This window comes from Colobus angolensis, unplaced genomic scaffold (genome assembly GCF_000951035.1).
Source record: "Colobus angolensis palliatus isolate OR3802 unplaced genomic scaffold, Cang.pa_1.0 Scaffold24, whole genome shotgun sequence".
Classification (NCBI taxonomy): Eukaryota; Metazoa; Chordata; class Mammalia; order Primates; family Cercopithecidae; genus Colobus; species Colobus angolensis.
Window position 1 is genome coordinate 14298592 of NW_012115599.1, and position 12600 is coordinate 14311191.

Genomic DNA, 12600 nt, shown 5'->3' on the forward strand with positions numbered 1-12600 from the left:
GCCTGTAATCTTAACACTTTGGTAGGCTGAGGTGGGCAGATCGCTTGAGCCCAGAAGTTCAAAACCAGCCTGGGTGACATGGTAAAACTCTGTCTCTACAAAGATAGAAAACTTATCTGAGTGTGGTGGTGCATGCCTGTAGTCCCAGCTACTCAGGAGGCTCAGGTGGGAGGATCACCTCAGCACAGGAGGTTAAGGCTGCAGTGAGCTGTGATCATCCCACTGTACTCTCGCATGGGCAGCAGAGTGAGACCCTGTCTTAAAAAATAATAATAAATATGATATTTGTGTAATACAGATCTACTAATGGGAAGCACTGAATTTCTTTTTTTGAGGATAACATTTTGCCTAGTTCATGTACAAAGTTAGTGTTCCAAATGATCAAATTTGACTGTAGATACTAATGTTCATGCTGATCTGTAGAGATTTCATGTATTTCATCTTTGAAAACATCTTTCACACAGTTAGGTAATGATAGGTGATATGTGAGGTGCTCAGAATGCTGTGCAGCACTTATGATTGTGTCACTGTGACTTGTAGTGTACAAAGCAGGAGTGCAAATCAGGATGCCGTAGTCTCTGTCATGACCACTCGGCTGTGTGTTGTAGAGCAAAAGCAGCCATGGTGTAAGTAAATAGTGAGTGGCCATGTTCCAATAAAGCTTTATTTGTGGATATTGGAATTTGAATTTCATACAGTTTTCACAGTCTCAAAATATTCTTTTGATTTTTTTTCAACCACTTAAAAATGTAAAAACCATTCTTGGCTTGTGGGCTATACAGAACTAGATGATGGGCCAGGTTTGGCCCATGGGCAGTAGTTTACCAAGCCCTAGTTTAAAGCCCTTATAAAAGCTGTTGTAGACATTAAGATGAGTTAAGGCATATAGTTCAGCACAGTGCTTAGCAAATAGGGAGCGCTGTATTCATCATTGCCATTCAAGATGATTGTTCTCTCCAGGTCTGGCTGATGTGAGGGGTAGAGGTGGTGTCTGCTTTGGATTTCTGCTGTTCCTGAGAGAGGATCTGCATTTTCCACAGCTGTTCTCTCTGATTTGTATTTTCCTCTGATTCCTTTCGTTCTGGAGATAAAAGGATGAATCATTGAGCCTGCCTTGGTGTGGTGCTCCAGTTACCCTTTAGGTATAAAAACTTGTGGCTATGCTTTTTTTTTTTTTTTTTGAGACAGAGTCTCACTCTGTCACCCAGGCTGGAGTGCAGTGGCGCAATCTCACTGCAACCTCTGTCCCCGAGGGTTCAAGCGATTGTCCTGCCTCAGCCTCCTGAGTAGCTGGGATTACATGCACCTGCCACCATGCCCGGTTAATTTTTAAATTTTTAGTAGAGACGGGGTTTCACCATCTTGGCCAGGCTGGTCTTGAACTACTGACATTGTGATTCACCTGCTTCAGCCTCCCAAAGTGCTGTACCCGGCCATGGCTATGGTTTTTGAGAATATAAAAGCTGTTGTAGACATTAAGATGAGTTAAGGCATATAGTTCAGCACAGTGCTTAGCAAATAGGGAGCGCTGTATTCATCATTGCCATTCAAGATGATTGTTCTCTCCAGGTCTGGCTGGAGAGAGGCCAGGTGATGCATTTATTTATTTATTATTATTTTTCGAGATGGAGTCTTGATCTGTCACCCAGGCTGGAGTGCAGTGGCACGATCTCGGTTCACTGCAACCTTCGCCTCCTGGGCTCAAGTGATTCTTGTGCCTCAGCCTCTGAGTAGCTGGGACTACAGGTGCGTGCCTCTGCACGCAGCTAATTTTTGTATTTTTAATAGAGATGGAATTTCACTATGTTGGCCAGGCTGGTCTCGAACTCCTGACCTTGTGGTCCGCCCATCTGGTCTCCCAAAGTGCTGGGATTATAGGCCTGAGCCACCGCTCCTGGCCTCTGTAACTGTATCTTTGGCCTCTGTAATTGTATCTTTGTGAACAAGTGATTTGGTTCTGCCCTTTTTACTCCATATCTATACCAGCCTGGCTCTAGGAGACTCGGAAGCCCTGCCCAAGGGTTTCTGCCCTCTCTGGGCCACTGGGCCAAAGCTGTAGCTTGCCCCCCATGGGCTACCTGGGTCAGCCACTCCTCTGCTTAGCGCTTAATCACTAGTTAGCTGAGGCCTGAAGTTTAATCAACACCTTGATGCTGGACAGCTCTGGTCCTTGTGATCTTCAGCCCATCCCTGCTTTTCTCTGGTCCTTCTCAGGAGCTTGTCACATAGGCCACAGGGACTCCAGCGATGAAGCTGACCATCTTTCATAAGAGGTGTTCTGGTAGCCTGCATTAGGATTGGATTGGGTTGACTTCTCAGAGCCGAACTGCTGCTTGCAAGTTTAGTAGTACAGTAGTATGGCCCAGACTCCCATCTGGCACTGGGCTGGTCTTTACCCAGGGGATCCCATAGATGGGTGTGTGGAGGGGAGAAGAGCCAGCATGCATCCTTGAGTTGTTGGTTCACCAAAGGATGTGACCCTGTGTTCCAGGAGCGCTCGGTAATTCCTGGTTTGCACTGATGGCCTTTCTCTGTGGTAAAGTCAGGGCCCTGATTATCTTGTCGGAAGTATCCAGTTGGGCCTCCCTTGGGCTCCATCACTGTGCAAGTCTCTGCTCATAAAAACTCTTTAGTTCCCTTCTTCTGGGTTCATAGCCAAGGCAAAAGAGAGTCCTTGGCCTCTTGGCAAACATACATCCCCTACCTGGCTGGTTCCCCTTCAGCTTCCCTCTTTAAGGAATAACTTGAACATAGAAACTCCAACCTCACCTGTAATCCCAGCACTTTGGGAGGCAGAGGAGGTCATTTGAGGCCAGGAGTTCAAGACCAGCATGGCCAACATGGCGAAACCCTGACTCTACTAAAAACACAAAAATTAGCCGTGGTGGCACATGCCTGTAATCCCAGCTACTTGGGAGGCTGAGGCACGAGAATCACTTGAACCAGGGAGGCAGAGGCTGCGGTGAGCCAAGGTCACACCACTGCACTCCAGCTTGGGCAACAGAGTGATACCCTGTCTCAAAAAAAGAAAAGAAACTCCAACTTCTGAAAGTAAACAACTTATGCAGTACGTGATTCCTGGAGAGGATTTAGTCCCAACCTTCCCTCCCTCCTTCCAGGGAAAGCACACAGGGGCAGGCCAAGGGTTACTTCACCACTTTCTGAGTAGGTCTTCTCAAGTCCTTGGAGCCTTCAGTTTGTGATTTGTCATTGCCAGAGAGCAATGCTGGGATTGTGAGCTGTGGGTCCTCGGTCTGACTTTAAAGAAACCCCACAAATTTTCCGCTCCTGATTTTCCTGACCATGTTTCCCAGCAATCCTGCTAACATAACCTCTGCTTCCCTCTCAGTCTCCACACTCTGGTGTCAATGCATTTGAACCTGCTGTGTATCTCTTTCCTGTACTTTTTTGAGAATTACCTAGAGTGGGTCAAATCCTACCTTTCCCATGAAGCCTTTCTGACCACTGCAGATGCTCTTTCCCCTTGCTGGGCTGTGTGCTGCATGTGTGTACAGGGGGACATCACATTTAGGTGCAGCCTGTCGTGTGGGTGCTCCTTTTGACTCCCGTGTCTCGAGAGGGCTGTGTGGTGTTAGCAGATGAGAGGCAGATGCTAAAGAGATAGGCCTGACCATCCACTGCCCTAGCTTTCCTTTCCCTGAACTTCAGTTTCCTCACCTCTTACAGGGAAGTAAAAATAGTAAGGGTTGTGTGCAGCTTAACCAAGAGGATGCCTGTGGGGTGTTCAGGATGATGGTAGTGGTTATTACTATTAATCTTTTTCTCCCCAGCCAGACTTGATGCCTGGACTTGGCCACAGCTTGCTTGGTAAACCCATTTACTGACAGATTAATTGATCCCTCTTCTCTCACCAGGTACATGGCTACCTCTGGCCTAGACCACCAGCTGAAGATCTTTGACTTGAGAGGGACCTACCAGCCTCTGAGCACTCGGACCCTGCCCCATGGAGCAGGGCACCTGGCCTTCTCCCAGAGGGGACTGCTGGTGGCGGGAATGGGTGACGTTGTCAACATCTGGGCAGGGCAGGGCAAGGCCAGCCCACCCTCCCTTGAACAGCCCTACCTCACCCACCGGCTCTCAGGCCCTGTGCATGGCCTTCAGTTCTGCCCCTTTGAAGATGTGCTAGGGGTGGGGCACAGTGGGGGCATCACCAGCATGCTGGTCCCTGGTGAGTGGGCCAGGGATGGGGCTTGAAGTGAATGAACTCTGGGTGGAAGTTTGGGCCTGAGACATCCAGGAGCTGGGGGATTGGTTGGGCTGGAGCTGTTGGACTTAGGTTTTTCCTTACGGCTCCATGCTCCTCCCTCCCTCCCTTCAGGGGCCGGTGAGCCCAACTTTGATGGCCTGGAGAGTAATCCTTACAGAAGCCGGAAGCAACGCCAGGAGTGGGAGGTGAAGGCCCTGCTAGAGAAGGTGAGGCTCCCCTGCTGGAGAGGGTGAGGTTCCCCTCTGCTGGAGAGGGTCAGGCTCCCCCCTCCTGGAGAGGGTGAGGTTCCCTTCTCCTGGAGAGGGTCAGGGTTCCCCCTGGCGGAGAGGGTGAGATTGCCCCTGTTGGAGAAGGTGAGGTTCCCCTGCTGGTTGGTGTGCAGCATGGTTGTGAGGCCCCTGCTGCTGGGGAAGGTTTGCATGTGGTTTTGGGTTGGAGGTAGAGAAAGCTATCCTGAGGTCTCATGCTGGGGGTCCTGGGTAGAGGGATTCAGCAGCTTTCCTGGCTTCCCTTTTTGGTGCTACCCTCATGTGGCTCCTTGCTGAGTCCTATCCCTCTGTGAAACCCCCAGGTACCTGCAGAGCTTATTTGTCTTGACCCACGAGCCCTGGCCAAGGTGGATGTCATCTCTCTGGAGCAGGGAAAGAAGGAGCGGATAGAGAGGCTGGTATGGAGCAGGCCCCTGAATGCCCAGGCCTGTCTTCTCCCCCACATCCTCTCCCCACCATGGCTTGTCCCCAGAAGTGTGGCCAGCAGGTGGGTGCTGCCAGTTCCCTGACTCCGACCGAGGCTGTAACAGATTTCACTCCTGTCCCCTCCCTCAGGGCTACGACCCGGAGGCTAAGGCTCCCTTCCAGCCAAAGCCAAAGCAGAAGGGCCGCAGCTCCACAGCAAGCCTGGTGAAGAGGAAGAGGAAGGTCATGGATGAGGAACACAGGGTAGATGAGTATTGGGATGGGCCGGGCCTTCCACAGGCTACACCCTCCTGCTTGTGCCTCTGCCCTTGTCAGTCTGCCACTTCTCACTGTCCTTGTGTCCTCCCCCTCTCCGGTCCCCAGGACAAGGTCCGGCAGAGCCTTCAGCAGCAGCAGCAGCAGCAGCAGCATAAGGAAGTGAAGGCCAAGTCCACAGGGGCCCGGCCATCTGCCCTGGACAGATTTGTCCGCTGAGCCAGACTCCAGGGTTGCCTGGGAACAGTCTCTCCCCAAGATCGCCTGTAGGGAAAAGAGTGTTCCCTGGAACAAGGAGGTGGGGCACTGTGGTCCTTTCCCCAACTGGGGGTGGACAGCTGGCTCCTGGGGTGGGTTGGTATTAAAGAGGAAAGCGATTTTTTGGATAACGTGTCTGGATCATCTTGTGGACCCCTCCCCCTTGCCCAGCATGAGGCCATTCTAGGATCAGAGGAGTCAGTGTCCTGCCTCTACCCCCACCCCCATACCTTGTGGCTGCTGTGGCCTTAGCTTTGCCTTTTAGGGGCCTTCCTCCTCAGAGAGGCTGTCCTCTCTCCCATGTCCCTGTAGATGTCCTTCCCATGAAGCAGGGTCTGGCAGCCTCTGGGGTCTCCAGGTTTGTGTTGTTCTGGGGGTCCTGGTGAAGACCACACTGCACTCGAAGAAGTGGAGACAAGTTTATTGAGGACCTTGACAGCCCTCTTCTGCCCTAGCTTGAGAGAACAGCTGCAGCATTTTTTTCTTTTTCTCTTCCTGATGACCATCTTTCAGGCTGGCGGGCCAGGCCCCTGCGTGTCTCCCATATCGCTGTCTTTAGTGAGACTGAGGATCTGGTATGAGGAAACAGATCAGCTGCAGCCAGTGAGGGCCCCTGCGTTGGGCCTGGGAGAGAGAAGGTCCTGTTCCTGCCTTTCCTGTGGCCCCGGGCACTCTCAGCTGTGAAGCCAGGCTATTGCTCGACACCGCAGGATGCCCAGGACTCCCTGGAACCAGGAGCAAAAGGGCGCAGTCCTTTCCCCGTCAGAGCCACCCACCAGCTTCCAGGCTTCCTGCATCTTCCAGGGGTCCAGCCTGTGGGACGTCAGCAGGAATTTCCCATAGCAGCACCGGTCTAGCGGGTAGTGGGTGGCACCAGCCAGCTTGACACACTGTGTTGGGGCGAGGCCTCCTCGTCGGGCACTTACCCCCACAAAGACATCCTCTAATGGGAGAGGGGGTGCCCGGCTGGCCACCTTGAGAATGAGCTGCACAGCAGACGCTGACAGCACATACCCGGTGCCTGAGGCATAGGGTGGGAAGGGGCCCCAGGTGTGAGGCCACTGCTCCTCTGATACACGGTGCCTGCCCCCTGGTGTCCGAGAGGGGTTCACTCGCCAGTGCACCCGGCCCAGGTACAGAAGAGGCACTTCCTCGCTGTGCAAGGCCTGGCCTCCTTCTTGCTGTTCATTTCCAACCTCAGCCTCTCTCTGGGGTTCTGTGCTTCTCTCCCATTGCTCCCAACGGCCCCCTCGCAAGACCAGCTCTGATACCAGTTCGGGGACGTTGACATACACATCATCGTCCGTCTTGAGGACGTATCGGGCCATGGGGCAGTGTTTCTCAGCCCAGTTCAGCCCGCTGAGGGTCTTGAGGGTGAGGTTGCGGTAGGAGTCCTGGAAGGCGGCCTGCAAGATATCCCCCTGGGCTGCTGACTCCGAGGCCAGGTCGTTCCCCTGGGAGCCCCACAAGGGGTGCTGAGCGTTCGGCTCTCCCAGCAGGAATAGCGTCTGTACCCTGAGTCCCCGGGCCTCGCGCAGCCCGCCCCACGAGGCCCGAATGGCGTTTCTCTGGTTCAGGTTTTCCGGAGCCGTGCACACCAGGATGAGCAGGAAGGGAGGAGCCCCGGGACCACCGCAAGCTTCCTGGTTGGGGATCAAGAGGCGGGGCAGGGCCAGGGGCGGCCCCGGTGAGGCGGGGGCTGGGAGCAGGGAGGCTAGTGACAGGCTCAGCAGCTCCTCCCCCAACCCCGAAGGCCCGAAGAGGGTCCAGACGATCACCAGCAGCAGAGCGGTGAGGAGCAGGCGCCGGAAGAGCCTGAGCGGCATGGTGCGGCGCACTCCAAGAGGAATCTGGAGAGCGAAGGGCGGAGACTAGCTCCGGGCGGAGCGCGCGACTGAGACCAGCGCACCCTGGGGGTCGGGGGAAGGCGGTGCGGACCGCGGTCGAGGCATGCTGCGGGGGTGGCTACCTTGTCGTCGCGGCCTCGCCGCCAGCAAGCTCCACTCCATGGCTGGCCGACTGCGGCACTCACGGCCCCTCCCCCGCCTCGCCCCGGCGGCCGGCCTGCCACCCGCTTCCGCGCTGCGCGTTCCCATCCCCGCCGGAAGCGGCGTCGGAGCAGCGCGGCAGGGCGCGGAAACCCGGGCGGGTGGAGTGGCACCAAATGGAGCGAGACCAGTCTGTCCCTGTCCAGCCACTCCCCATCCCAACCCACCACGTATTCCACTAGGGGGACCACACCCTTTATAACCAACGTTTTTGCCTTTGTTGCTTTGGTCACAGCCCCAAAGATTTTCTCTTATAACTAGATGACCCCTTTTTTAAAAACAAAAAACCCAGAGTGACCAGGACCTGCAAACTCACCTGAACTGCAACTGTCTAGGCTCAGCTACCCACTCCGCAACCATGCTGCACACCAACCCCAGGGGAGTGGTCTCTAAACTGGCCTGGGTCACCCCCTCGAGGCTGGGAATTGTTTTCCCCTCACATTTCTCTTTACAGAGAGGGACATCACTAGCTACACACAGGGAGACAGTAGGGTCTGCAGCATCACCACTGCTAAAAACAATAGCACTGTGTGGGCAACTGAGTAGGGCAGCTCTAAATGGAAAAGGGACCCAGCACTTTAACATTCCCTATTAGAATGGACAGAAAGGACAGGAAGCCATAGGTATATAAACTATTTATTAACAGACAAGGCCTACAGACTTATTTCTTCTTGGACACACCCACGGTGCGGCCACGGCGGCCAGTGGTCTTGGTGTGCTGGCCTCGGACACGAAGGCTGCAGGTAAAAAGAGAAGGGTCATAGGTCATACACAGCACAAAGAAAAGGTTGGGGAAAAGGAAGAGCGAGTAGGAGGAATGCTGAGTCGAGGTAGGCAGGGAGATGAGACCCCCCACTCACCCCCAGAAGTGGCGCAGCCCTCTATGGGCCCGAATCTTCTTCAGTCGCTCCAGGTCTTCACGGAGCTTGTTGTCCAGACCATTGGCTAGGACCTGGATTCAGAGGAGGCGGCGAGGGATGTTTCATCCCGACCACCTATGCCCGATTCTATCAGGACCCTCCACCCTTCCTCTAATCCTGCCCTCATTTCAGTACACACCTGGCTATATTTTCCATCCTTTACATCCTTCTGTCTGTTCAAGAACCAGTCTGGGATCTTGTACTGGCGTGGATTCTGCATAATGGTGATCACACGTTCCACCTGGCAGGCAGGACAAGGTCAGATCTACATGGCCCCCTTTCTGAGGCTGACCCCACCCCCAGCCCCCTTCCTTGTCCTCACCTCATCCTCAGTGAGTTCTCCCGCCCTCTTGGTGAGGTCAATGTCTGCTTTCCTCAACACCACATGAGCATATCTTCGGCCCACACCCTGAATGAAGTGAGGGTTTTCGGAATTAGGGTTCAATCTGATTTTTAAATTCCTTTATAGCCTCATTATTCAAAAAGCGCACAAAGGTAGGATCTGCAATAATCTATTTTGCAATCCCATAGGTCACCCTTTCCTCACCCACCTTTCCAGATATAAACCATTCGATAGAAGGTTAACTTTGGGCCGCACGCAGTGGCTCACGCCTGTAATCCTAGCACTTTGGGAGGCCCAGGTGGGCGGATGACTTTGAGGGCAGGAGTTCGAAACCAGCCTGGCCAACATGGTGAAACCCTACTAAAAATACAAAAAAATCAGCCGAGCATGATGGCGGGCGCCTGTAATCCCAGCTACTTGGGAGGCTGTGGCAGAATTGCTTGAACCTGGGAGGCGGAGGTCACAGCAAGCCGAGATCACACCACCACACTCAAACCTGGGCGAGAGAGAGAGACCCCGTCTCAAAAAAAAAAAAAAGTTTACTTTGTTCAGGGGCACGACTGAATCATGAACACAGAATTTAGTATTATAGACAACCCTTTGAAAGCAGGGTTTTCTCCTCATTGCTCAGCATATGTATTTGTCACTAAGTGCCTTCTGATTCTTGCATTTTGGAGAACAAGGGGCCTGCCTCTCCAAGTTGATGCAGTAAACCAGAGTCTTATGAGTTACAGGCTTTGATTAAGGTACTTGGGCTGTGAGTTCCTCGGAATCTCTAAGGCAAATCCCTGTATCCCTATAATCAAAGTATTCCAAGATCACAAACTGAATTTTGTCAGTGCCCAGAACTGACCGCCCAAGTGATTATAAAAAGAACCTAATGCTTACATTGGTAGCATCATATCAACACCAGCACTAGCACCCATGCCATCTAAACTCATGAACCAAAGTGATTTGGAGAGTGAAGGATGAACTGAATAGTAAGCCCTGCCCCTCATTTTGTCCAACTAGAACCTCAGAATGTGGCCCTATTTGGAAATAAAGTCTTCACAGAAATAATTAGGTAAAATGAAGTTATCTTTGATTAGGGTGGGCTCTAGATCCAAGGACAAATCATGAGAGAGACATGAAAAGGACCATGAGATGACAGCAACAGATTGGAGTAATGCAGTTACAAGCCAAGGAACACTAAGGATTACTGATAACCACCAGAAGATAGGAAGAGGCAAGGTTCTTAAGTGCTTCCAGTGCCGTAATTTTCTTAGTTTATATGAACTTGTTATAGTAGGCCCCAGGAAACTAAAATAAATGGCAGTTCCTCTCTGCAAGACAGAGAGATCAAGGGTTGGCTTCACAGTGGCTCATGCCTGTAATGAGCATGAGCTGGGAGGCTGAGGCTGGAGGATCACTGAGCCCAGGAGTTCCAGACCAGCTTGGACAATACAGCAAGATCCAGATTAGCCAGACGTGGTGGTGGTGCACACTTATAGCCCCAACTACTTGGGAAGTTGAGGCAGGATTGACTTGAGCCCTGCAGGTCAAGGCTGCAGTGAACGGTGATTCCGCCACTCCAGCCTGGGCGACAGCGTCTCAAAAAATAAACGTGGCTGGGTGCAGTGTCTCAAGCCTGTAATCCCAGCACTTTGGGAGGCTAAGGTGGGTGGATCACCTGAGGTCAGAAGTTTAAGACCAGCCTGACCAACATGGTGAAACCCCATCTCTTCTAAAAATACAAAAAGTAGCTGGGTGTATGCCTGTAATCTCAGCTACTTGGGAGGCTGAAGTTGCAGTGAGATGAGATCGTGCCACTGCACTCCAGCCTGGGTGATGCGGCAAGACTCTGTCTCAGAATAAATAAATAAACGTGACCAAGGGTCAAATTATTAGGTTTATTCAGAAGAGAGCAGGGTCTTCCAAATTTATTAATTAAATGACGAGGTTTCACCATGTTGGCCAGGCTGGTCTTGAATTCCTGACCTCAGGGGATTCACCCACTTCAGCCTCCAAAGTGAGCCACTGCACTCAGCCTCAAATTTAATTATATGTTTACAAATGAAGATTTACTTCAGAATGAGAGTGGGAAAATAGATAGATAAAATAAGATTTCTAATTTTAGTTAGATTTCTAACTTTAGTTAGAATAACCTTCATCCAAGGTTTTTCTCTATTACACTTCTGAATGGTGCACCTCTACTTAAGCCTCACAGCAAGTATCTACGTACAGTATTTCACACTGCGTTCCTTATTAGTTTCACAGAGCACCCAACAGAAGGAATTTTCCTCTACACATTTCTTAAACCAGCCAACAGTATCCCTACTACTATCCATTCGCTAACGTCGCCTAAGTATCTACCATGCAACAGAAGCCAAGAACTGTTAAGACAGGCCTAGCCCTGCACCCATGAAGTGGACACATACTGGTAGGCTATTTCCACAACTAACTATAAATTCTGACTTAAGGAGAAAAAAAAAAAAAAAAAAGAACGTGTGTATCTAGAAAGCCAGGAGTTTATTAGGTTTGTGGAGAGAAAATACCCAAGTGAAATAATTATTCTTGCATTCACTGATTCGATTCTTAAAAGCCAAAGAGAGAGATGTACTCCTTCACACTTCGACATAAGTGTCAATTCTGACATATGAGTAAATGTCCTGCTCATACTTCTTCCACCCTCCAAGTTTCTTCACACTTTTTATCTGTTGGCATTTCTACTCATCCCTCAAGGTGCCCAGTAATCCTCCAATTCTCAGGGAATATAAATTTCACAGGAAGGGTTGCCGTTATGATGGCGGGGTGGGTAAAGAAACCGAATCTAGAAGGATCTCACGGTTCAGGAAAACCTTAGCGAATTCGGGTGAGCAACCATACCTCCTCCCCACTTCCCCGGGTGGAAATGTTTTGGTTCGACCTTAGACCACTCTCTTGGCTTTAATCACTTATTTTCTGTGGTAAATGTGATAAGTGCTAAAGGGGTTAGTCTCTCCCTAAACCACTTTCTTTTCTTAATCCAGCAGTCAAGGTGATCTGGATGAGACTCAAGTCTCCCCAATCTTGCTTCATTTTTGCTTATGTCTTCACAACCCAATTCTCATTTACATTCCCTATTCCTTACCCTACTTTACTTACCTTAATGGCAGTGATGGCAAAGGCTATTTTCCGCCGCCCATCGATGTTGGTGTTGAGTACTCGCAAAATATGCTGGAACTTTTCAGGGATCACTAGAGACTGGTTTAAAAAGTACGGAGGAGAAATTAGACACAGTAAACTATCAAACATTAAGGTTGATAAGGCAAACGAACTTCATACAAAACGGTTAAGCCTGTCACACAAGTGGCAAAGACACCCGATCCCCACCCCTAAGGTTTTCACACCACACAGCAAACTCCTCAGTCCTGCAGAGTAGGCACATGAAGCTTTCAAGCTTGGGAAAACGCAACCTTTGGAGAGAGGAGGCAGGTCTCCTGCCCATTTCCAAAAGTGCGTGGCGGAAGCCAGAGTTCCCCATACACGCCCAAGCCTCAGGCAGCTTCCGTGAGCCAGAGCAGTGACCCTTCCTCGGGCCCGCTCTCCGGAACTGGAAATCTTTGGTGTCCCTTTCCAGGGGCGCGAGCCCAGGCTTCATACGGAAAGTCTCGGGCCCTCAGGACAGGGCGTTTCCAGAATCCCAACAGCCGGCTTTCCTTGCCCGAGTTGCGATGTCGCTGGATCACGGCACGGATTCCAGGCTTACCATGGCGGCAGCACAAGCGGCGGCGTGTAAGCCTCCTGTGGAAGAGAGAGCGGAAGTGACGCGGTATCATTATATAGCTTTCGGGAGGAAGAGGCGGAGCGATCTGGGAGAAGTGCTTCCGGAAAC

General features: G+C 51.5%; 3 protein-coding genes across 5 annotated transcripts in view; 1 reads left to right on the forward strand and 2 right to left on the reverse strand.

The window, feature by feature from the left end:
• Window positions 1–5564, forward strand: part of WDR46 (WD repeat domain 46) — a 9661-nt gene extending 4097 nt beyond the window's left edge. For both annotated transcript variants that reach the window (XM_011945478.1, XM_011945479.1), the window contains exons 11-15: window positions 3876–4189; window positions 4340–4434; window positions 4800–4895; window positions 5053–5166; window positions 5287–5564. In XM_011945478.1, coding sequence (XP_011800868.1) covers window positions 3876–4189; window positions 4340–4434; window positions 4800–4895; window positions 5053–5166; window positions 5287–5397 — 730 coding nt within the window. In that variant the 3' untranslated portion in view covers window positions 5398–5564. The remainder of the gene's footprint in view (window positions 1–3875; window positions 4190–4339; window positions 4435–4799; window positions 4896–5052; window positions 5167–5286) is intronic.
• Window positions 5565–5666: 102 nt separating this feature from the next.
• B3GALT4 (UDP-Gal:betaGlcNAc beta 1,3-galactosyltransferase, polypeptide 4) lies at window positions 5667–7319 on the reverse strand. The gene has a single exon (XM_011945476.1). It carries the CDS (start codon window positions 7260–7262, stop codon window positions 6111–6113), a length of 1152 nt encoding a protein of 383 aa, XP_011800866.1. The 5' UTR covers window positions 7263–7319; the 3' UTR covers window positions 5667–6110.
• A 785-nt stretch (window positions 7320–8104) lies between these two features.
• On the reverse strand, window positions 8105–12575 carry RPS18 (ribosomal protein S18). Of its 2 annotated transcripts, XM_011945493.1 has the most exons (6): window positions 12475–12575; window positions 11871–11969; window positions 8727–8813; window positions 8544–8645; window positions 8345–8436; window positions 8105–8221 (listed from the first exon to the last, which is right to left on the reverse strand). In XM_011945493.1, the coding sequence occupies exons 1-6, from the start codon at window positions 12475–12477 to the stop codon at window positions 8146–8148; spliced, it is 459 nt and encodes a 152-aa protein (XP_011800883.1). In that variant the 5' UTR covers window positions 12478–12575; the 3' UTR covers window positions 8105–8145. The 2 variants fall into 2 exon arrangements, with proteins under 2 accessions (XP_011800883.1, XP_011800882.1); XM_011945492.1 differs by having other exon boundaries at window positions 11871–12513.
• Between the last annotated feature and the right edge of the window lie 25 nt (window positions 12576–12600).